A 24546-nucleotide genomic window follows, 5' to 3' on the forward strand; every position below is an offset into this window, starting at 1 on the left:
TTGTTTTAAACATGTTTATTGTTAGCTTTAGATTATGTGGAGTGTCTGTCATGGTCTCTGGGAATGAGTTGTTACTATAGAAATGATAACGTATAGGAATGAACCTATAATTTAAATTAGCCGTTACTTTCTGACCAATCAGACTGAAGTATTCACAGTGGTATACACAGTGGTATAAGTTGCATAATAACACAAGTGGATCAACACTGGCTGTGGGAGAGAGATGGGGGGAGAGAGAGAAAGAGAGAAAGAGAGAGAGAGAGAGAGAGAGGATTAGCATTTCTCTGCTTTTGGCTTAAACTGACACATGAGCCTGTTAACAGCGTGATATGCCATGGAAAGAATAAGGAAGAGGTTCAACACCGGGATTCTAAACAAGCCCAAGGGGACAGAGTCGAGAAAGCAAGAGGACACAAGTTAGGGAGGAAAAAAAAGCAGGGGAGACAGTGAAAGAAAGAGGACACACGATTCAGCCCCATAAGCCAATGCTCTGCCACTAATAGACACTCGTCTCTCTTATGTCCCTTCACTAAGAAGAGGCCACTGTAGTTATAGCTCCAGCTCAGGGGCACTGCTCGAGTTTTATCCCCAACAAACCTTCCCTAATTGGGCTCGGTCTCTCCCGTAGCCCCCTCTTCTTCCTGGACAAATATAGAGCCGGTGTAACTGCAGGCTCTGAAGAAGCCGAGGATACAGAGCTGAAGAGAATTCCCAGCGCTGCCGCTTTTCAGGCTGTGTGCTCCGACACCAGGCTATTAAGGAGCGTGCTCATTTGCGTGCTGTGCCACAGAACGGCAGAAAGTCTGAAGAAAGCTCGATGGCTCAAAAGAACGGTGGAGAACAATACTTCATTCCAGCTTTCAGAGCCAGGAGAATTGCGTAAGAATGAGACAAATGAAATAAATCTCTCTTTTTTAAGAAAGATAGAAAAGTAGTTAGCTGAAACTAATGTACATTTATATGTTCTGACATTGTAGGAAATTGCATGTAGACCCAGTGTAATTTAGGGCAGACACTCATTTTGGAGTCTGTTGATGATTGCTTATTGATTTTTGTTAATATATACACTCACTGGCCACTTTAATAGAAATACATGTAACCCTCCTCATTTATGCACTTTTCCAGTCAGCCAATCATGTAGTAGTATAAAATCATGCACATACAGGTCAAGAGCTTCAGGTAAAGCTTTGAGGGAAAAAAAATGTGATCTCAGTGACTTGGTTGCTGCTGCCAGATGTGCTGGTTTTCAGAATCAGCTGATATCCTGGGATTTTCACACTCAACGGTCTATACATAGAATGGGATGGAAAACAAAACAAAAAAAAAAAACACATCCAGTGAGCGGCAGTTCTGCAGGCGGAAATGCCTTGTTGATGAGAAAGGTCAGAGGAGAATGACCAGACTGATCTGAGCTAACAGAAAAGATATGATAACTCAAATAACCACTCTTTAGAACCGTACTGAGCAGAAAAGCATCTCAGAATGCAGAAATGTGTGAAACCTTGCTGTGGATGGGCTACAACAACAGAAGACCACATCAGGTTGCACTCCTGTGCAAGAATCTAAGGCTACAATAGGCACAGGTTCACCAAAGCTGGACAGTTGAAGACTGGAAAAAGACCACAGGTTCAGTTTCAGTGAGCTTGTGCCCACTGTATCATCAGATTCCTGTTCCTGGCTGACAAGAATGGAACCTGATTAAAGTTTGCCTCTGTGTTGTCTAACTATGTGGTAGTGCTGCACATGACCCTATTTCTCTCAACACCTCTATGATGGACAGTAATGCAGAGCTGCTGTTAAAAGTCACCCTTCTCACCGCTGGCTGAAACGCCAGCTCCTGCTTTTGAAGGCTGCTCTAAATTGCCTTGTAAACACCCAGCGATTTTAATGAACTATACTACTCTGAAAACTGCTGGAGTTGCACTTCATGGCGGACAGGCCATCCAGCAGACAACGCAATGCAGGAGTGGTAAGTGTGAGGTCAAGCCCTTATGACCTACACCAACCTCAGTTTAATTAGCCTGCCGACTGTAGGATATTCCTGAAGTGTGTGTGTATGTGTGTGTGTGGTTGCGCTGTTAGAAAAAAATTGGTGGAATGCTATCAGTGGTCATTTTGAATTTAGATCCAGTCTTAGTCGAAAATCAAATATAGTTATAGTGATAGTTCGGATTTGGATATTGTTAGATTTAATCTAGATTTAGTTGATGAAAAACTGCAGGAAGCTTTTACTAAAAGGTTTTAGTCAATGAAAAGCAGTTTACTAAGCAAAAAAAAAAAAAAATCCTAGTCCTAATAACGTCACTATAATTGAAAGCATTGCTAATGCTACCAAAGCAGTATGACAACTTCTTTTTTTTTACTATGTAGCAATAGCATAAAAATTATATCTAAAAGATAGACCTTAGCTTTCATTCAACAGCAAATTAAAAGTGTGATAAAATAGCTTGCACACACACGTTACAATTTAATGACCTTGATTTAGTAACCTGGCAGCACATGGTATTAAAAAACTAAAATAAAATGCGCTATAATAGGATGTGCTGGATCATGTGCTATTTTACAAGCTGGCGAATAATCAGAGTGGAAGCCATTTTCTTAAAACTGACGCAAATTTGCAGAGATTAAAGTGATGATTACTTAGCTAGAACTATTCATACAGCAATATTCTGGCGATATCCTAGACTCCCTATTAGATTTATTTCAATAAGCTTTTTTTTTCCAATTTTTTTTTAAATTGTCTCTTGTTTTTATGTTACACCATATTATATTTGACAGCAAAGGGAAAAAAAACACTATTTCCTTCTTTAGTCTGCATTTTCTATCCCTGATTTTTTTTGGGGTTTAAAGGCTGCATCTTGTTTTTAAAGATGGTGGAGTAGACATTATTGGAAAAACTCCAGAAAAATATGCCAACCTTGGAGGCATGAACTTATGATTTGCATAATTTGAATACAGAGCCCAGAAAATCGACTTAAGCAGGTTCTTAGTTCATCTCTGAATAACTTTCAAGTGTAAATATTGACATTACTTTTTGTCACCAACTCTGAATACGGTCCTATGAGAATAGTGTAGCGGTGCTTCTAAAGTTTGATTTGTTCAAATTGGAACACGTAATATAAGAAGTTATTGAAATTTAATGTGAATATGACAGGACTACATTACATGCAAGTCTATAGAATGGTCAAAAGCAAAATCTACAAATATCAAGACCTATACCTATGGACTTATATTTCTTGGAAGAACTGTCCAAGCCACTGGAACTATTACCACTTAAATAAAACTAAACTCCGATCACGACACCATCCCACCTGGGTCTCTACTACCTCCAGAGTTGAGTGAGTAACATGGCAGCTGTACACTTCTCATTTTTTTTGTCACCATATGGCCTCTATCTTTGCCAACAACAACCAAAAAGTTCTCATGCGCGGCACTCTGTGTTTGATCCCTGCTTTGCATGCCCGTCTTAGCATGACCTATTTTCCATGCGCCTCCTGCTTCATCTGAGAGTGAGTGTCAAAATATTTTACACGGAGAGAGAAAAAGTGAGAGAAGAGGGTGTGTGAGGCTGGGTGGTAGTGAACACTTGTGATGGATTCTGTAGTGTGTGTGTGTGTGTGTGTGTGTGTGTGTGTGTGTAGTGATGGATTCCTGAAGGTCTGACTTGACGGGAAAGCAGACACACAGCTCTGAGCGGAGTGGGGTAGAGGGACTGGGCTGTGTCCTATATCAGAGCACCTGCTGAATAAAACATCTGAGATGTAGACCGAGACAGACAGGTAGCGTGTGTGTGTGTGTGAGAGAGAGAGAGAGCGTGAGGGTCATAAATAGTGTATGCAGCATGTACGTGTTATGATGGAGGAGCAGAGGGGAGTGACCCCCAACCCTGCCGTAGAGGATGAACGGCACAGCAAACAAAAACCCGCACCAGGGGGAAGGAGAGGGGAAAAAAGTCAGCAAGAGAGACAACACAGTGGTGCGACTGATCTCCGTTTGTACTTGTGTGTGTGTGTGTGTGTGTGTGTGTGTGTGTGTGTGTGGGGGTGGGGTGTGGGATTGTTTGGTGAAAGTCTCTGTGTTGGCGCAGTGTGTGGAGGAGCGGTGTTGAGTGGGAGACGTGGATGCCATGGTGAGATGACATGTGCTGACAGGTGTATGTATATGTGGGTGTGTGTGTGTGTGTTTGTGTGTGTGTGTGTGTGTGTGTGTAAATGTTTACATACAAGGAGACTTGACTGTATTTTTTTAACATATACACTTTATGAAATTTACTGTTATTGCTATGTAAGTGTACGTTTTGTGTGAAAGAGTTTAACTGAATTTAAAAAGTCACATTTTTAGATATGTATTTTTTCATGTACTTTTTAAAGTGCTTAAGGGAAAAAATCATTATTTATATTTAGTAGAAAAAAATAACGCATGGGTCAGGAAATTGGCTGATACTCAACGTTTCAGTATCGGTATTGGCATTAGAAAAGAAATGGTGGTATCGTACCATCTCTAGTCTTATATTCACAATGCTTATAACAAAAAACCACTGCATTATACATTATTTACTCTTTCATGCATAAATGATTTAAAAACATATCCAGACTCTTTAAATGTTTTTGTTACTTTAGGATTGCATATGAATTTTGACCTTTTTTCTAAATATCACTAATATGAAAAAGTTAATAGACTGCCATGTGTAGGGATACCATGGCAAAAAAGGGGTTTTAAAAGTTCTATCTCAATTAAAAATCTTTCAGTGTGTTTAGAAACAAAAATTGTTAACATTCGGGTCTGAAATACATAATGTGATCATAGAAAATGTAATTTTTAGGCATTTTTCATGTGAATATTTTACAGTTTAGGACTGTTGTAAGACACAACTGATTTCTGAGGTGAAATATATGCATACTTAGGTGAAATATATGCATATGCTACATATAAGGTGAGTTTTATTTATAATAGTTTACATCATATAAAAAGACAAAAGGTATATTATTATTATTATTATTATTGACATAAATAATATTCAAAAATGTATTATTTAAATTTTTTTTCAACACTATCAATCACTCACTCAGATTTTATGGATTTTTTTTTTTTACACGATTCAGTGTTTCTGAGATTTTTTTTATTGTAGTATTATACACTGATATGAGTTATTTATGAAATGAACAACATCATGAAAAAAGCCCAAACGCTTACGATGGACCTTCATTGCTGTAGACTGAAAGAGAAATATGGCAAGGAGAAATATGTAAACGTATTGCTCTAGGTGTATAATACGTTTACATATTTCTCCTTGCCATATTTCTCTTTCAGTCTACAGCTAAGAAGGTCCATCGTAAGCGTTTGGGTTGGTAAATTATAATCAGTTAAAAGACTGGAATGACTCATATCACTATCCGATATATGCATTAGGGCTGGGTGAAATGATGATATTATATCGATATTGTGATAAATTTTTCACAATTCATTTCAAAAATCATACATTTGACAGATTTGTATTTATTTTCTCCTTTTCATTGTTGTATATATATATATATATATGTATGATCTTTTTGAATATAAGAAAATAATAAAACATATTTATTTTTGTAGACATAATATAAATCACAAACCTAGATATCATGATACATATTGTGTAACGTATTGTTGATACATATTGTGAACTGCGATATGATATTTTTGTCATATCGCTCACCCGTAGTATGTTTGTGCAAAAAAAATACACAACTGCTGTTCACAACTGGGACTAAAATAAAGAAGACAATTATAGACTTAATGGTGTGATGAAAAATAAAGTGTGAAAGTTGTTCTATTGACGATTATTCAACTAATGATTTGCACCTGACGTACAAAAGGACTTCTTTTTTAATGCTCATATTTGTAATGTAATGCATATTTTTTATTATTATTAATTATTATTATTATTATTATTATTCTTAGCTAGCTCTCCCTTATTGCTTGACAGGGAGTGTGAGTGCTAACACGTGTTTCCTCTGAGACACATGAAAGCAGCTACAGCATCTTTTTGAACTGCTGCTCATGTTGCATCACAGACATACACACACTGCTCTCTTCTGCTCCTCCTCTGATTGGCTAGTATCGCTGTGATTGACAGGGGAGAGGGTGTCAACATCCCGCCCACCCAGAGAGCACAGCTAATTGTGGACTGCTGTGGTATCGCTAGGATTCGAATTTGGAATCTCGTGCATTTTTGTCGTGGTAACTGCAAGGTCAGAAACATTACTTTTCCTTGTTTCTTGTTCAACGTGCAGTGATTTAGTAAGACCTTTCACTATTCTACTGCTTGTGTAAAGAAAGAGAATTATTAATTACATGACGTGTGATGAATCAATCCTTTGTTGATGAATTGCTGTTTTCTTTCTTTATTAGAACAGACAAGATGAAGTATAACAAGATTAAAATATTTTTTTCCAGCATGAAACTTTGTATATTTTGTTTATATTTAGCTGTATTAATTTTGCTGTAATGAACATAAATAATTATTTCCATAATTTTATTAGCAGTATATTTTAAGTATGGTTTTATCTATCTATCTATCTATCTATCCTTGGTAATGTGGTGAAATTTGGGAGGATTACATAAATATGTTAAAGGGACTTTATACATTTGTACTTTGCTTATTTCCCAAATAGTGTTTCAGTGTGAAACTTTATACACTTTAGTTGCATCAGTTCCTGTAATGAACATAAAATATTATTTTCCAAAATTATTATTAGCCATTATTTTAGGTCTTTTTTATGTAATGTAGTGAAATTGGGGAACATTACCCAAACATGTCAAGTGAATTTGTCTGCTTTGCTTATTTCCCTAAGTAGTGTTTAAATTTGTACCTTTATGCTCTTGGCAAACTTGCTGTAACGAACATAATATTTTTTTCCTTTGCAAAATTATATTAGCAGTATATTATCCATTATAGGTCTTTTTCATTATGAGAGTAACCTGGTGAAACTGGGGAGGATTACCCAAACATGTTGAGGGGCTTTTTCTACTTTGCTTATTTCTCTAAATATTGTTTACATTTATAAAAAAATTGAGATGAAGCTAAGCTAATACTGAGTATTTTAAAATCAAGTGAAATTCAGGAGTTTTCTTATTTCCTTAAATATTGTTTAAATTTGAAACTGTATACACTCGGCTGAGTTCCTGCAATGAACATAAAACATTTTCCAATATTTTAGGTTGTTTTTTTAGAGTAACATGGTGAAATTGGGGAGGATTGTCTACTTTGCTTATTTCCCTAAATACTGATTAAATTTCTAAAAATTGTTATAAAGCTAGAACATACTGGGTGTTTTAAAATCAGTTTCAGTTTTGTAAATTCTAAACAAACTGACTGAGTTAGCAGCACTGACAGCTTGAAGCAATGAACAGATTATGAAGGTGACATGTGAAGGTGAATATAGACATGTGATAATGACTTTGAGGTGTGAGACAGAACCTGACCGTGTCTCGAGTGGCACGCTGCTGTTAAGAGCCCAGCTCTCCTGGAGCTGCACTGACTCCGGGGTGGACGGGCCGTCAGCGGGCGCAGCGGTGGGCACGTGGCTCTGCGGGGCGCGCCGACTGCCATGACCACTGCAGTTCAGAGAGTTAGCCGACGTCTGGTGGTGGTTGTGTGTAGGGGGCAGAGGAGGACGTGGGGCCGTCTGGCTGTGATGACTGGACGGACCTGAGAGAGACAGAGAGAGTGAGAGAGAGAGAGAGAGACACACAGATAGAGAGAAAGAGACAGAGAAATAGAGAGAGAGTGTGTTAAATTACAGCGCCTCTAATGTTCAAAGCATCTTATCACAAACAGCTATTTGAAATAGTGCATACATATGCATGGATTTTATTTCTCCATCTTCTTTTTGCCTTTCCTACACTCAGAACAGAGCAACAGAACGAAGGAGGATGTGAAATTTGAGTTGAGGGGAATAGAGGGAGGCTGATCGCTGTGAAATAAGATCTGAGTGAATAAAAAAGAAATCGAAATGCCTATAGGTTGAGGAAGATAAAGAAAAAAGAGCTTGAGTATTCCTTTTTGGCCTTAAATAAACAATTATAATAAACAATTTATGAAACTGAAACTAAAAATTCCCTTTTTTTCCCCTAAAATGTATTTCCTAAATTCCTTAAAAATTCATTCATTCATTTCTCTTCAATAACTGCTATATTATTATTATTATTATTAATAATAATAATAGTAGTAGTAACTATTGACTAAATAAATGAATTAATTAATAAACAGATAAATACCATGAATAAATAAATACCGAGAATAATATGAAAAAACTATATTGTATTTATATTACTTTACAAAAATATATACATTTATAAATATTACAGTATATATTTTTCTAAAGAATTTTTTATTAATTCAGGTATTGTTTCTTTAACTCAGTAAATAGTTTTTTCCCCTTCTTTTCTTTTTTCCTTTTTTATTTCATCAAACTGTATTCATGCATGGAAATACAAACTCCTGTTCCATACATTCACATTCAGTTCAACCGAAAAGAAAATATTTGCTCCTCAACAATACGTATAGGACTATGACATTTAATAGAGGTTCAATGGAAGCCTCTATAATCCATAAGGTTTACTATTTAAATTCAATTATCCACAGTGACTGCAACAAAGGCCAAAATATATTCCTGTATTCTTTACATTTGTTCCAGCTGTCTTTATTTCGCATCTATACAATGCCTGGCTTCTCAGAGAAAACATAATAGATGTGATTACACTGCTCCTGTTCACATACAAAAAAACCCCCAATTGCTCAATACATAAACCGTCTCCTTCAGTGTTCGCGCAGAAATTAAAATTCATCCGAGGCCATTTTCCCAGCATGCAGCACTCGGCTCTGTGAAGAAGGCAAAAAAAGTGAGCGACTGAAAGCTCCGTTCCGTTCCGTACTGTGAAAAGAAAGTGCTGGAGACATGAAAGGAAGGATTGAGGGCTGAGAGGAGCTCGGCTACGCTCGGAGGGTCCAGGCTGTGTAATGTGGCGCTGCACGGCGTGCTGGAGCAGGCCAAAAATCAGCCCTCAACAAACGCAGCGCAGCACAAAGCTGCTCCGATGAGAGAGGAACTCTTGGAAGAACTCGGCACTCCTAACAATAGCAGCAGGAACAATGGATTACAGCCCGGTGACATGTCCATCAAAGCTGACCCTGGGCTGCTCACAACACCCTGCCTGCCTGTACAAAAGCATCGCAGGACTTGCGCTTCTATCTCGCTCTGTTATCCTTGGCCAAACCTGAATCCAATGCGTCCTCCTTTGTTTTTCCCACTTGGAGCCCAAAAATCGAAGCGACAGCTGCTAAAGAGAGCTGGCTTTGTAGCGGTGACCATCAATGGAACTGCTTGGGAACATAAAGAGAGAGCAGAGCTGGTAGTGTCGGTTTTTTTCCACCCAGGAGAAGAACACGCCAGGGACCTCAGTGTGAAGCCGAGAGAACAATAAGGCCACTCTTACGCTTTTACATCTCACGCCACTGGGCTCACAGAGGTCAGGACAGTAATGCGGAGATTACAGTACGAGGTGGTGCAGTTACTGTTATTATCGTGCAGCACCATGTGGAGCTCAGACACAATGTAACGTACACTTCCTGCTGGGTGACAAACCAGTGGACGGATGAAGGCCAGCCAGGGAGTAGACGTGAGAGTTGAACAGAAGCCTGGTGCAGGCTTCATCTCCTTCACACAGAGGATACAGCAGCACAAAAGGCAAGCAGAAAATGCAGTTAGCTGGAGTGACCTTAAGTGATGAGTGAACACATCCAGGCTTTTCACACGTACACCCAAGAAGCAGAAAGAAAAATGAAAACAAATGAAGCTTTTTAAAGGAAGCAAAAACAGGCCTATTCATCTGCTACTTCAATAACCATAATCAGAACTATTGAAGAAATTATCTGTTGAATAAATGACAGTTTATTTTTTTTACAAAAAAATATGTAAAATTAAGAAAAAACATGTTTTTGATTTCATTTTTTTAAAAAATCAGTTGAAAATTAAAATACTGGTGTATTGAGAACTACCAGGAAAAAGGTTAACGTACCCTTAACTAACATTAATAAACATAAATAAAAAGTCCCATGTGATCGCTTCTTAATAATAAGCATTTTACTAATCAAAGAGCCCACAGTCCTGCCAAACTTTTTCACCTGGCTCACTTTTACAGGTCACCTTAATAAAAGCAGAAGTAACCTCTACCAGGAACAACTGTGTCTTTCACGGCCCATGTCCTTTCCCCTTCAGTGAACTCCCTTTTCTGACTGACTAATTTTATTTGCATTTGATACGACTGTATGCTTTAGCATCTCTGCTAAATGGTACTAACTTACTGAGCTCTCATAGCCAAGTATAAATACTGGAACTTGTATTTCAACCTCAGTTCTTAATTTTGCCAATTAACCCCCACAAACTTCATGTTCATGTTGACAGCTGGGGAATTAATTTTACTTATTGATGGAACAAACATTAGTTAAGTTTTACTTACTTTGTTAATGATACTTTGTTAATTTTACTTCCCTAATGATACTTTGTTAATGTTACTTTGTTAAAGTTACTTGGTTAATGTTACTTTGTAACTATGATACTTTGTTAAAGTTACTTTGTTAATTATTTTGTAACTAGGATACTTCATTAATGTTACTTTGTTAATGTTACTTTGTAATTATGATACTATGTCAATGTTACTTTGTAACTATTACACTTTGTTAACATTACTTTGTTACTTTGTTAATGTTACTTTGTAACTATGGTACTTTGTTAATGTTATTTTGTTAATGTTACTTTGTAACTATTACACTTTGTTAATGTTACTTTGTTAATGTTACTTTGTAACTATGGTACTTTGTTAATGTTATTTTGTTAATGTTACTTTGTAACTATTACACTTTGTTAACGTTACTTTGTTAATGTTACTTTGTAAGTATGGTACCTCGTTAATGTGACTTTGTTAATGTGACTTTGTTAATGTTACTTTGTAATTATGATACTATGTCAATGTCACTTTGTAACTATTACACTTTGTTAACATTACTTTGTTACTTTGTTAATGTTACTTTGTAACTATGGTACTTTGTTAATGTTATTTTGTTAATGTTACTTTGTAACTATTACACTTTGTTAATGTTACTTTGTTAATGTTACTTTGTAACTATGGTACTTTGCTAATGTTACTTTGTTAATGTTACTCTGTAACTATGATACTTTGCTAATGTTATTTTGTTAATGATAAAGACTGTGGCTTGTGAATTCACAGTTCAGTTTGATGAAAGCAGAAGTAACCTCTACAGCAACAAATGTCTTTGACGTCCCACGTCCTTTCACCTTCACTGAATTGCCTTTTCCATCTGACTAATTTTATTTGCATTCGGTTTGCATTTCATAGCATAGATTTCATGTGCCTCCTGTATTGCCAAAGCGAGGAAAAAAAAAAAACATATTTGCTACGGCTATACCATAGATGGTAACACCACTGCTAAATGCTAACTTACTGAAGTCTCATATCCAGGTGTAAATACTGGAACTTGTTTTTCAGCTTCAGTTTTGAATTTTGCCAGTTAAAACCCCCAAACTTGTTGTGCTTTTCTATGACCATGCTGTTATATGAAAATATCCACGCTAGGGTGGTGTGATCCAGCCCAGGCTGAATTTTGTCTTCATATTACAAATTACATCATAGCAGCAACAAACAGTCGTTCCCTCACCACCCTTTCTTTTTATTCTCTTTCTGGAAGTTAGCAGAACAAATGGCAGCGTCTCATGTTACTCAGATACTGGAAAGTCCCCGTGCATGAGCTGCTTCTATAGAAATGGTAATATATTAGAACAAATGCACTAATATAAACCTATCATTTATGATACAGCAGGAACTACAGTCAGAGTCATGCTGCTACAGAAATACACCCTTTTGATTATTATCAGACAAATGCTTATAATACTCTCAAAGTCTTTTCATTTAAGTACAACGGTTAGTATAATAACTAAAATTAAATCTAATTTGAGAAAAGCAGTGATACGTTGTTATAATAATATAATTATAATGGAATGCTGTTATAATAAAAACCCAGTCCGAGCATGGTATGGAATGTCCGAATGTTTCTAATGGATTATAACCTGCTATTCAGTCACGTATCAACCTATAGCCTACATCAATGCAGGCAATCAGCAGAAATCAAGGCCACTTTGAAATACCATTTGTTTTGTCTTGTTTTTTTCCCCCTACAAGGACACTAGGTGTTAAAAGACCTGGCTGTAGTTCAGAATGCTGATGTCTGCTTTTAGTCGTGGCCCTGAGTACAACAATAATGGTAACTGACATGTTAGGAGAATTCAGCAAATTCTACAAGAACATCGATCTTACACAAAAAGAGCTGGAGGTAACGATAAAAGCTACGAACCAAAATAATACCAAAAAAAGAGTGTTCTGCTAAACACTTTCGATTGTTCAATTTGAGAAAATATGCCGCTGAATGTAAAACAGGTGCCGAGTAATTCTTCACATTCAAATGCTCCAAGACAATAAGGAGTTTTAAAGAAGAGGAGTATTTCTCTGACACTCTTTCAGACTGAATTCAATGCACTGTATATAAGCGAGCTTCTTTCCAGGAACTTTAGGAGGAAAGTTTTCAGTTCATTCCTCGCCGAAATGCCGTCAATCTGCATCCTGTTCTGCTCTTTCAAAACACCGAGTGCAAATAAGACTGTATAGCAGTCAAAGCCTGCTGCCTTTCTCACATTTCCGTTCGCATCACAGGCTTTATGATATCCGTTTTACTGGAACATGAAACAGCTGTGCAGCCATTCCGTCTCCTGCCACCAAGCTTCATTCATCTCCACCAGCCTCTCGCTCTGTCTTTTTTTTTTTCCTCCCCAGCCCGTGTTTCTTTCTCCCCGAGCTTTTCCGTTCCCCACCATTTAACAGTGTTTATGAATAATTGAGTTTTGATTCAGTGAGCAAACGGCAGGAGCTGACAAAATACTCGGCGAGTCACATGAGGAGAGCGAGAGAAAGAGAGAGACGCGACGCGAGGCCCATTTCGCCCCGACTGTCACTTCCGACTCTGAAAGCCACTTTTCATCATGGTGATAACAAAGAGACACGTTTACATTTAAGGAGAATCAATAGAAGATGGCAGAAATGTGAAGGAAATGCAAAGAAGGAAAAAACTTGCTACAACAGCGTGAGGCAATAACTGAAAAGCGGGTTATTGTGAAGGAGTGATAATGAAAAAAAAATAGAAATATACAGCTCGCCAGATTCTCTCAGAGAATAAGGACATGAAAACGGATAGCATTGTCGGTAAAAATCTAGGAAACTCGTGTTTGCCTTTCTTCTCAGCTGTCAAAGAAAGGAAACAAGGAAGCAATATGAGAGAGATGAGAAAGCCTAAGAGGGAAAGAAAATGTTGAAAGTAATTAGCGCGGGTGAAGCAGAGGCAGGTCGGAGGAGGTCTTCGCGGGGTGCCTCGCTGCCGTACGGCCACGGTGAAATTACCGTTGCTAGGCTAAGCTCCGCTAGGCTAGAGGGCCTTGCCGTGACAGGGATTAAAATAAATTGCTCGACAAGAGCGGTGGGAACCTTGGAAAAACAATACGAGTAAAAGCATAAATGTCAATTTGGAATGATAAAAGACACAATCTAAATGTGGCAGCAGGAGCCTGGAGACAGCTGAGGTAATGGAGCTAGCTGCTCCGCTCCTGACTCATACTGTTTACTGTGTATGTGTGTGTATATGTGTATGTGCGTGTATATGTGTGTGTGTGTGTGTGTTTTCATAGAGCTGCTTTCTGTCTTTCTTTCATCTGTCTAATTCTCTGCAAAACTGACCAAGCTATTTCTAGCAGACCAACAATATTTTACTATTTCACCAGAATATTATCTGTACACATTAAAAAAAAAAAAAAAAAAGAACTTGCATGCAAAATTCCACTCGAGCCCTTTCTGCCATGTTTTTTTTTTTTTTTTTAACAAAAAAGTGGTGAAAGCATTAGGGACTGTATGCTCTATTTCTTTACTACTCAGTCTAAAACCAGGACTAAACACTGAACCGACTCCATCTTTGAAGACATTTTGTCTTTCATAAAAAAAAAAAATAAACAAGGAAATAGATTATACCATTTTAACAAGGATGAAGAGTACGGAAACTGAGAAACTCCGAAGAAAAGAGGAATAGGGCAAGGTGGAGTGAGACTTTACGTATTCCTCTCACATCGTTTTCTGATCATGGCCTTGGCTACTCATCTGCAGTAATTAGAGCGTAATAATGGTCCTCTTATGCAACCCTGAGACCAGACTGCAAATGTGCCCTAAATGCAGCCACAAAATGTGCCAAAATACCACTCATTACACCACTATCATTATTTCAGTCTGTAATATAACACATCTATATGTCTATGTGTCTATCCGACATTGTCGGGGGTATTTATTTCACCCAGAAAAATAAAAAAGAAGGAAGGATTACTCCTTTTATTATAAGAAAGGAATAATAAAAGGAATGATCAAACATTTACGATCCTATGTGATTTCCTCGTTTTTTTTCTTCTATGAAGATACCAGAAATAGCTAGGAGAAACACGAACAACACATGAATAATACATTAGCAGTACTGCAACGCTAAGAGATGAGAAATAAAACACGGCAGAAAGAGAGAGGAGCTGGCGAAGGGCACGATTCAGAGAGACCCGCTCTGAGAGAGTAGCTGCCTGAAACACCTTCAGCAGGAGCCATCATCTGCTCGCAGTAATACGGCAGCACGGCCAAAGACACGCAGCAGAACATCAGCGCATACCAATTACACGTCCTGCTGGGAGCCTGGGCACTGAATAGATCAGGTCACGCTCGTGGTTTAACACAGGCTGGAAAAGTGGGATCACTGCAGCAGTGCTTTAGCACAGATCTCTGAAAGGGTCGTATAAAAAAGTTTTAACCACAGCTCTGCTGAAGTCCCGATTCTGATTGGTGTGATTCGAATCCCAGGTTTAAATCAATGCACTTGTTCTCATGGTCATATTGTCGTTTCTATAGTAACAGCTAATTCACAGCGACTTCTATGACACAAGATTAACAATAAACCGATTTTAAAAAATGTGCTCTTATTCAACAAAAAATATGGTGGTTGCATTCTGTAACTGTCTGTTTAACATTTATGGAAGGAGTCTCCAGTGTCAGGAAGTTTTCCTCCACAGGAAAGTCCTCCACTACATTCTGCTTTCTCAATAACATGACAAGCTGCCTTTTTTTAACTTCAAGAGAGAGAACAAACAAAACTGGTGAAGGAAAGACTGTTTATAGCTGCTATAACATAAGCGATAACAGGAAGTAACTCGTCTCACGGACATTCCACAGCATTAAATAACTAAATATAACTATAAATGGTTAAAAAGTACGACCTGTCGTTTTAAAAATAAATAAAAAATTGTAATCTTCAGAAAATCGCTACTGAATATGAGGAGTAAAGCACTGCTTTATGTTGGGCTGCATTATTTAAAAAAAAATATTTCAAATAATAAATAATATAAACAGTTTACGTTAACTTAATTAAACAAATTAAAATTATTTAAAAGCCTTTTTTAATCCAAATAATAAAATCCAAATAAACTATAAATACAAATTAAATTTGAATGATTAATTGTTCTAAATAATTGTTTAAAATAGCCTCAGGATTCAAGGATATCTTTATTATGAAAATGATGCATTTACTTAAAACCCCTATTGCTCATGCAATCTTTTAAAACAAAAAAAAAAAGAACTGAAATCTGCATAAATTCCCATCAGCCCTTCCCTGATTATATGGATCATCGTTACACTAAAGATTCATCATTCAGTACTCAGTTCACACTGCTGAAATAATGTGCAATATCTGATTTCAGAAGATTACAGCTAAGTCAGGAGTAATCCTTTACATAAGCAAGAATCTATTCCTCATCCCTGACATATGCTTAGGCATACTCTCAGCCTCGGCCCTACTGCAATGAAATCTCATCATTAACCACCAGAAATATTCCAGTCCTGGTGCTTCGTCAGCCATGTGATTAGTCATAACATCCCACATCCACGTAATGCAAAGCTTTTCTCCCCATTTTAAAACTATATGAGCAGGTGAGGAAGCAGTTGCTGAGTCTGGGAGCACAAGCAGCTTTAAAATGGTGGGAACATCAGTCTTGAAGAAGGTCCCACATTTGCTGAGCACATTTTCTAAAAGTTCCAAATAAGGTCAGGCGATATGAAAAACATCATATGATGATACTCAAAGGCATTTCTATGATTTCTAAGTATCGTGACATATACAATAGGGTTGCTAAAGCAGCACAGTAGTGTTGCATTAAAAAAAAAAAGTTCAATGAATGAATTTTATTTAATGTCTACAAGAATAAATGTTTTTATTTTTTACCTGAAAAAACTCACATCTTGATTCATAAAAATAACTAAAAAATATTTAACACTGAAAAAGAGAATTCTTTTCTTTTTTCTTTTTTTCTAATTACAAGTACATTAAAATGCTTCCAGTCAGTTTGTAATTATTAAAAAATGTAAAAAAAAAAGTTATTAAAAAAATCATAATATCCACAATACCTAGGAAAAACATACTGTGATATTATTTATCATGCTTTTGATATTATATCGTCATATCAGCCAAACTTAGTTCTAAATAAAAAAGTACTCAGGAAATTGAGGACATTTTAAAAATAATTTTTTAAACTCATTTTAAAATGACCTCTCAGTTTTACACAATAAATGCCAAAGTGGGAAATATGTCCTAAAGTGAAAATTTGTTGTTCAGAACAACAGTAACACAAGTAGCATAAAAAACAAAACGAGTTACAATAAAAATACAAAAATACAGCTGTTGGATATGTTTTACTATAATTTCATTATCTACTTAATATACAATTTAGCCATACTTATATGTATATACATGCATGTATAAATATGTATTTGAAGTTTATTAAAGATGGACATTTTTCTTAAACTTACATACATTTTGATGTAAAATCTTATTGTGGAATTTAAAAAAACTAAATAAATCCAGGTATAACTTTATTTCTCAGTTCAGTAAGTACCTGGTATTTAATATGTACGTATGCGGTAAGGACAGATCATTTCTGATGCATAAATACAACTGGATTTTGAAATGTATGTAAGTAATTTAAGTCATTTATGTGAAAAATGTCAGGTTTGTAAAGCTGTACTTGAAATCCATAAAGCAATAATTACTCAGACTTTAATATGAAAATATAAATGATAGATCCTTGCAAGTTAAATATGTAAGTATAGAGTACTTAGTGCTAATGTTAAACATACCAGATTTACTTCAGAACTTAATGCTTTATAATGTATAATACTACATGTCTGTAACATTATATATTTTGTAACTAGTATATATTTATGCACCAAATATAATTATTGACTTTTACAAACTCTGTATTTAGTCTTGAATATGCACTGCACTCTAGCGCTAAATATGGCTGTATAGTTTAATCAAACATTCAAGAAACTGTGTGTGTGTGTGTGTGAGTGTGTGTGTGTGTGTGTGTGTGTGTGTGTGTTGCATTAAGACATGATATGTTTATTCTGAAAGTCCCAGCAGCATTAAAATGAAGGTTTGTACCATGGGCACTAAATGACTGCCACATTCTTTGTATGCATTATCATTCTTTGATACTCATCATTCATTAACTATTCTTCGACATTGACATTCTTTAGCCTATATTATTAAAATATTTCCATAAATGACCTGTTATTCATAAAACTTTGTTATATACACATGCCACTACTTTCTGGAAATCTTCCTTCCTTTAGAAAATATGTTATACATAAATACAAATGAATACTGGCCGATATCTCTTTTTTGGCAGAACTGTTGTGCTTCGTTACGAGTGAAATGCACCAAATAATAGATCACTTACACTGTAAGTAAGTAACTAACTAAAATAAATGAGTGAAAAAGAATTAATAAAAAACAATAACTGAGAACGAGGGCTGCTAAAACAGTGTCCTAACACATTAACGACACATAATCTAACGACAAACTGAGAAATCTGCATGTTTTTCATACTTGAAAAGCAAAATAATAATAATAAAAAAAAATAATAAAATAAAGAAAATGAATAATAATAAATAGTAATGAAGTTCTGAGCATAGAAAAGCATCTCAGAGTGCTTAACGTGCCTCAAGGTTGACTGTGTTGTGTGTTCTGAGATGTTCTGAGATGCTTTTCTGCTCACCGTGGTTGTAACGAGTGATTATTTGAGTTACTGTCAGTTTGAACAAGTCTGGCCATTCTCCTCTGATCTCTCTCATCAACAAGCCTTTCCCACCCATAGGACTTCTACAAACTAGATGTTTTTTTGTTTTTTGCACCGCTCTGTGTAAACTCCAGAGACCACTGTGTGTCAAAAAAAATGCAGTTTTTGAAATACTACTCAACAACCAGGCCATGGTCAAAGTCACTGAGATCACATTATTTCCCCATTCCGAGGTGTGATGTGAATAGTAACTAATTTTATAACATGATTTTATGCACTGCATTGCCGCCACCACGTGATTGGCTGACTGGATAATTGCATGAATGAGCAGGAGTACAATTGGCTCTGTATTGTATTTCACTTCCATTATAACCTTTTTACTATGACACTGATTATATTCACAGTTAAAAATCTAACAGTAGAATCATAATGATGTTGATGGCCACAGATAGATTCACTCTCTCTCTCTCTCTTTCTCTCTCTCTCTCACACACACACACACACACACACACACACACACACACACACACACACAGGGAACAGAATAAAGTCACTGCGTCACAGTGAGTGAGCCACACAGTTTGTGAAACTGAGCCTGGCCAATTCCTGGCACGCTTAGTTTGCTTTTGTATGATTGATGCTGCTGCTCTATACTGTAAAAGCAATCAGCTTGAATGCAATGCCACAGGAGAGCAAACACGATTGTTATGCTAAAAATCGGAACTTCCAAAGCAATTCTAATAAAGCGCTGCTCAACTGCAGATACGTAAAGAAGCTGATCTTGTTAACTGCCGGCATTGCAGCAAAAAAAACATTTACTTACAATTAAAATTAGATTTATCTACAACATATATATTCACTTAAACAGACAATTGAAAAGATTGACTCTGAAATCTATGAGCTACAGAATACTATACAGATACTATACAGATGAGGAGTATATGACACACACACACACACACACACATATATATATACACATACAGTGTGTGTGAAAGAAATAGCTTTCAATTATGTCATACAAAGAAGAAGCAGGAGGACGGCTTTGGTTCAAACACTCTTTAAATTTAAAGGCCTCCTGATCAAATGGTTTATAGTGATGGACAGATTCATACACACTGCTTCACCTCTCAGATCTCACACACCCTCAGCTTTCATATAATACTGAGCTTTCAATACGTTTGTAAAATAATGTCAAATGTAATTCAGGCACAACTATGAAAATATGACAATTACAACGAAAATCATGTCAGTTACAATTTTTTCCCTCTCTTTCCTTTACCGCTTGGTGATTCCTAGAATTTTAACATTTCTTACATTTACTTGTAAGCAGTACTCGTGTGTGAATGGGGCAGTGCAAACAAAATATTATTAATTATATAATGTTATGATATATTCATAGGTTTGCTAACAAACTAGCGTTACATATAAAAAAACAGAAAAAAACTAAACAATGTAGATTAATACAACTTTTATTTTCCTTAAAAAAAACTACTTTCATTTTCTTCATTTTACAATCTATATTTTTAAAGATTGTCTAAGGAAATTTTAACATTTTAAATTCAATCATGGTTTGTAATTGCTATTAAAGAAAATAAAATGTCACCTCACATTTCCTGCAATATCTCTAAAAAGTGTATTGTGACATTATTGATCATGACATTGATATTATATTGTAACATTGCCCAGCCCTAATTATTACTCTTGCTAGTGTTAAGCTTATGTATGTAATTTCCTTTTATTATATGCAAAATAAAACTGAGTGGAGAATTGTATTAAACAATTCAAATACAACAAATAATCCAACAATCTGAATTCCATTTTTTTGCGTTATTAGTTTATTACTTCATACGTTCTGTCTCACTGACCAAGATCATCTCTTTATACTCAGGGTTCATTCATGCAGTTATCCAGTCAGCCAATCACGTGGCAGCGGCACAATCCAGAAAATCATGCAGATACAGGTCAAGAGCTTCAGTTATTGTTTATATCAAACACTGAAATGGGGGGAAATGTGATCACAGTGCCTTTCACCGCGGCATGGCTGTTAGTGCCAGTTAGGCTGGATGGAATATTTCAGAAACTGCTGATCTCCTGGGATTTTCATACAAAACAGTCTCTAGAGTTTACATAGAATGGTGCGAAAAACAAAATTACACCCGGGAAGCGGCAGTTCAATGGGCGGAAACACAGTGTTGAGAGAGATCAGAGGAGAATGGCCAGACTGGAAGACTATGATAACGCAAATAACCATCTTTACAACCGTGGTGAGCAGAAAAGCATCTCAGAAGCCACAACACATTGAACCCTGAGGCGGATGGGCTCCAAGAGCAGAAGATCACATCAGGTTCCACTCTTCAAACAGGAATCTAAAGACTACAGCAGGCACAGAGTCACCAAAACTGGACAGCTCTTTAAATAATAGTCGGAAAAGTTTATTTGCGAAGTCGGCTTTCAGCGGTCTAAAACTATCTATAGACTGAAGCAGCCCATGAGCTGATTCTCACCATGTGATCAACAGTGTATACATGAACCGAATTTGAAATTATGACAGGATTCGGAACGAACTGAGAGTCTACAGATGATCTATTAAACATCTAAATTAAATGCATTGAGTAAAATTAGGTAATAGACCAGCAGACAGTGACAGTGGATGAATAATAAAATATTAAATCTGAACAACAAACATAAAAAACACACGTGAGAGGCCATGTGACATGAATGACATGAAGTAACACCAGTTTGTATTGTTTTTCAGATTTACAAACACCTGCCATTTTATAACCCCTTTATTTCAAATTATTTCAATTATCTTTGTATTCTAAATATAACGTTAAAAAGGTCCTTCACATTTATTACATCCATTTTCACTAAAAAAATATAAAACAGGCCATTTTGAATTGAGCGTGAGGTTTGACTAGGACTCGCTCATCACCGGAAAATAAAAAAGACGAGGTGTTAATTGCAATTAATTTGTCTTGTTATAAATTCAAGACTATTTCATATGCATTCATATAAATATGAATACAAATCATGCAAATAGTTCAACATTAAGCAGTTAACACGGAAATAGATGTTTCACTATTTTGTTTGTTTTGGAGCTCTGATGGTGAGACATCACACACAGGAGGACAGAGTGACAAAGTGATCACAGCACAACAGATTTCCATTCATAATCCCTCAGTGCAAAAGGACACACTCTGTTACGCACTGAGGTATCCAAGTTTCTCATTAGCTAACACATGACCACACTTACAAGGTGATATAATATCAGCAGTATTGAGTATAGTACCATAAAGTCCCTTTCTACCATAAAGTCCCTTTCTAATCAAATAAACATGATTTAGGAAGAAGATAAAAGAATCTTTTCATTTGTTAGAGAAAGATAGAGCCACTTTAAATGAGTTTATATATAGAGAAAGAAATCTAAAGTGGATTTATCTGTATGTAACTACAGGTGTTGATTGAATTAATCGCAAACAGAGAGAAAATGTTAAAAATGCACCGTGCAAAAGGATTTATGGTAGAGAGAGAGTGGAACAGCGTGACGTCTCGGTGTAACAGAACTGCGATCATCTCAGATCCCGTCCACTTCTCACCTGCCTCCCTCAGGGCCAAAGTCAGCTCTCACACCTCTCACGCAAGCTATTTCAAACTCCTCAACGACATGTGTTTGCCTTTTCCATCCTAATAAATACTCCAGTACATCAGCAGTGTTTCTCGGAGATGCCTCATACATACACGACTCATATTTCAATAAGACGAGAACCATTACGGGAGAGTCATGTGACCTGAAAATGATACTGGGATCATCTTTCCAATATCACACACGGGGAAATGCAGTATTCATCCTGGCTCCACCGGAGGAAAAATTAAATAATAAAAATAAAACCTTTTTGGAACGAAAGACAGTTTGTGTTTAACGTATGGCGTAATCATCATGAAGGTACAGCTATTTTATTGGTGTATCGCATTATCTTTGCTTTTTGCTATAAAAATATATACAGAAAAATTTTAAAATAGTAAAAATATCAAAACTCTTGACTGACAGCACACAATTTTGTACAGACTTTTTAAAGTGATTTTGTAAAAAAAATTCTAGATTTCTTCTCTCTTAAATTTGGCATTTAATTGACAGTAATTCCTCTGTTTTGGCATTGATAATTTTATTATTATTGAATTTTTTAATAGGAGAACAATACTGATAAAATAAAAAATACTAAAACTAAATGTAATAATTTTAACATATACATATATATATATATATATATATATATATATATATATATAAATAAAATACTTTTATAATACATAATTTTACTCTGTATTGTGTATTATTTACACTTTTTTTTCCCTTCCACTTATTTATGTACTTCACCCTTGTCCATTCTATTACAATCTTTTATACTGTTTAATAATAATAATAATCATAGATTTTTTATTTGATATCACCTGAGTTTTATGCGGCTGCTTGAAGGGAATTCCTTTTCACTAACAAGCTGTTTGTTTTATTCTTTTTTCCAATGAAGCATGAACCAGTGAATTGATTAATATGTTTGATTCATGCATTTGAACATTCAGAAGAATAAAAAACATTTTAAATTATTTAAATTTAAATTTGAATTATTTAAATTATTATTTAGTATAAGTAACAATATTTGCAAAAAGCAAATCCAGCACTCTGAAAACTTTTTGATTTCGGTTTTCGAAATATCGTTTGGTTTCAGTTTCAGTCACAAATTTTCATTTTGGAACATAATTATTAAAAAGCATATTATCATATTTCAAATTCACGACTACATCACGCACGCCTGTACTTTCTAAATTGAGATTTTTTTTATTACAGCATACTCTACTGAAACAGAATGGATGCAAAGTATATACTGAAGTGAAATCAAAAACAGTATGAAGGTATAAATGTTGTATTTGCTTTTGCAAGCCCTAAAATAAATACCAACACTTTATCACTAAAATCAGTGCAACCTCCCATCATAGTAGAAGGTACGAGATGCAGTACAGGCTTAATATAATCATATGTATTCAATCCACAACTTTCCTAAAGTGCTCAGAGTCCATTGCATGAGACTCATCTCGGGATACAGGTTTCAGAGCACTGAGGTGTGAGAGGTGGAGAGAGATGAAGACAGAGAGACAGGAGATGGAGGTAGTACATGATGAAGGCAGGATGTGATGGAGGGAGGAATGCGGGTTGTGCTAACACGCTAACGCGGCTTCTTACCTGCAGCAGCGGCGGCGTTGGAAGCCTGGGCTCGGAGCAGGTAGGAGTTGGGGGAGAACTCGTCCTCGGCGGGTGGCTCCAGCATGGCGTGAGGTGAGCCGCTGTCCAGCAGGGGCATCTGACACTCCCTGATGGAGGGAGCAGCGGAGGGATGAGGGCCTGACGGAGGAGGAGGAGGGGCGGGAGGGAGCAGGCTGGAGGATGGCGTAGGAGGGAGGGGACGACCTGAGGAGCAAGCATACGCAGGCATGTTGAGATGAGGATGGTCACAATAGTGTTCCTCTGTTGCTAGACGGAGCGGATTTAACCCCCACACACTCACACACACACACTCAGTCTTGAATAGACATTTAAAAAACACATACACACGCATGCATTATAAGCCTGTCTAACCCTCGCGGGTGAACACGAGTGAACCGTCTTTATCTTTAGTGGTTATTCTCCTGGCTTTTAAACTCGCCACCGCACGCTGAATGTGAGGCACAAACAAAAAGACATCGGTGGAAAACGACAGACCCTGGCTCGCTAGAAAGAGGCCCGGCTTTGGAAAAGCTAGGAGCTTAACGTCAAAACAGCTTATTGAAGACGGAGAAAAGAAGCGCTTTCAGTCGTGCAGATAACCTTGCACTTTGATGGCACTGGACTGAAAGCAGGTCAGCAGCTTTGATATGCTATGCTGCTTTTTTTAAATTAATCACCTTGCTTTATTAGTGGACGAAAAAGAAACAGAAATTCTTTGCAAGGCTGATTATCTGACACACGCTACAGGCTTTTCACTGTAATGCATTTTAAAATCTTTCTTCTAGTTATTACGTCTGGTTAGGTGGGGCAGGGGGCAAGAAGGAGCGAGCGTTATGGTAAAACTACTATATCTTGGTATTTGAAGATGTTTTTAATGATACACGATATGTTACACGATCTTTCCTGGAGCTCATCCGGTTAAACAACAAGCTTCCAGTTGTAGCATTATAGTTTCAATTCCCATATGCTAAAGAAAAATTTCAAAATGATCAGGTTTGTAAGTCTGACTTTGCAGATAAATGCAGTGCAAAT

At 36.4% G+C, this 24546-nt stretch overlaps 1 protein-coding gene across 2 annotated transcripts in view; it reads right to left on the bottom strand.

The window, feature by feature from the left end:
* Positions 1 to 24546, bottom strand: part of tenm2b (teneurin transmembrane protein 2b) — a 282971-nt gene that overhangs the window by 77482 nt on the left and 180943 nt on the right. For both annotated transcript variants that reach the window (XM_034311334.2, XM_026938712.3), the window contains 2 exons: positions 23494 to 23718; positions 7462 to 7687 (listed from right to left, as the gene is read on the bottom strand). In XM_034311334.2, the coding sequence (XP_034167225.2) occupies positions 7462 to 7687; positions 23494 to 23718 (451 nt within the window). The remainder of the gene's footprint in view (positions 1 to 7461; positions 7688 to 23493; positions 23719 to 24546) is intronic.

The sequence above is a fragment of the Pangasianodon hypophthalmus genome, chromosome 15, assembly GCF_027358585.1.
Source record: "Pangasianodon hypophthalmus isolate fPanHyp1 chromosome 15, fPanHyp1.pri, whole genome shotgun sequence".
NCBI classification, from domain to species: Eukaryota; Metazoa; Chordata; class Actinopteri; order Siluriformes; family Pangasiidae; genus Pangasianodon; species Pangasianodon hypophthalmus.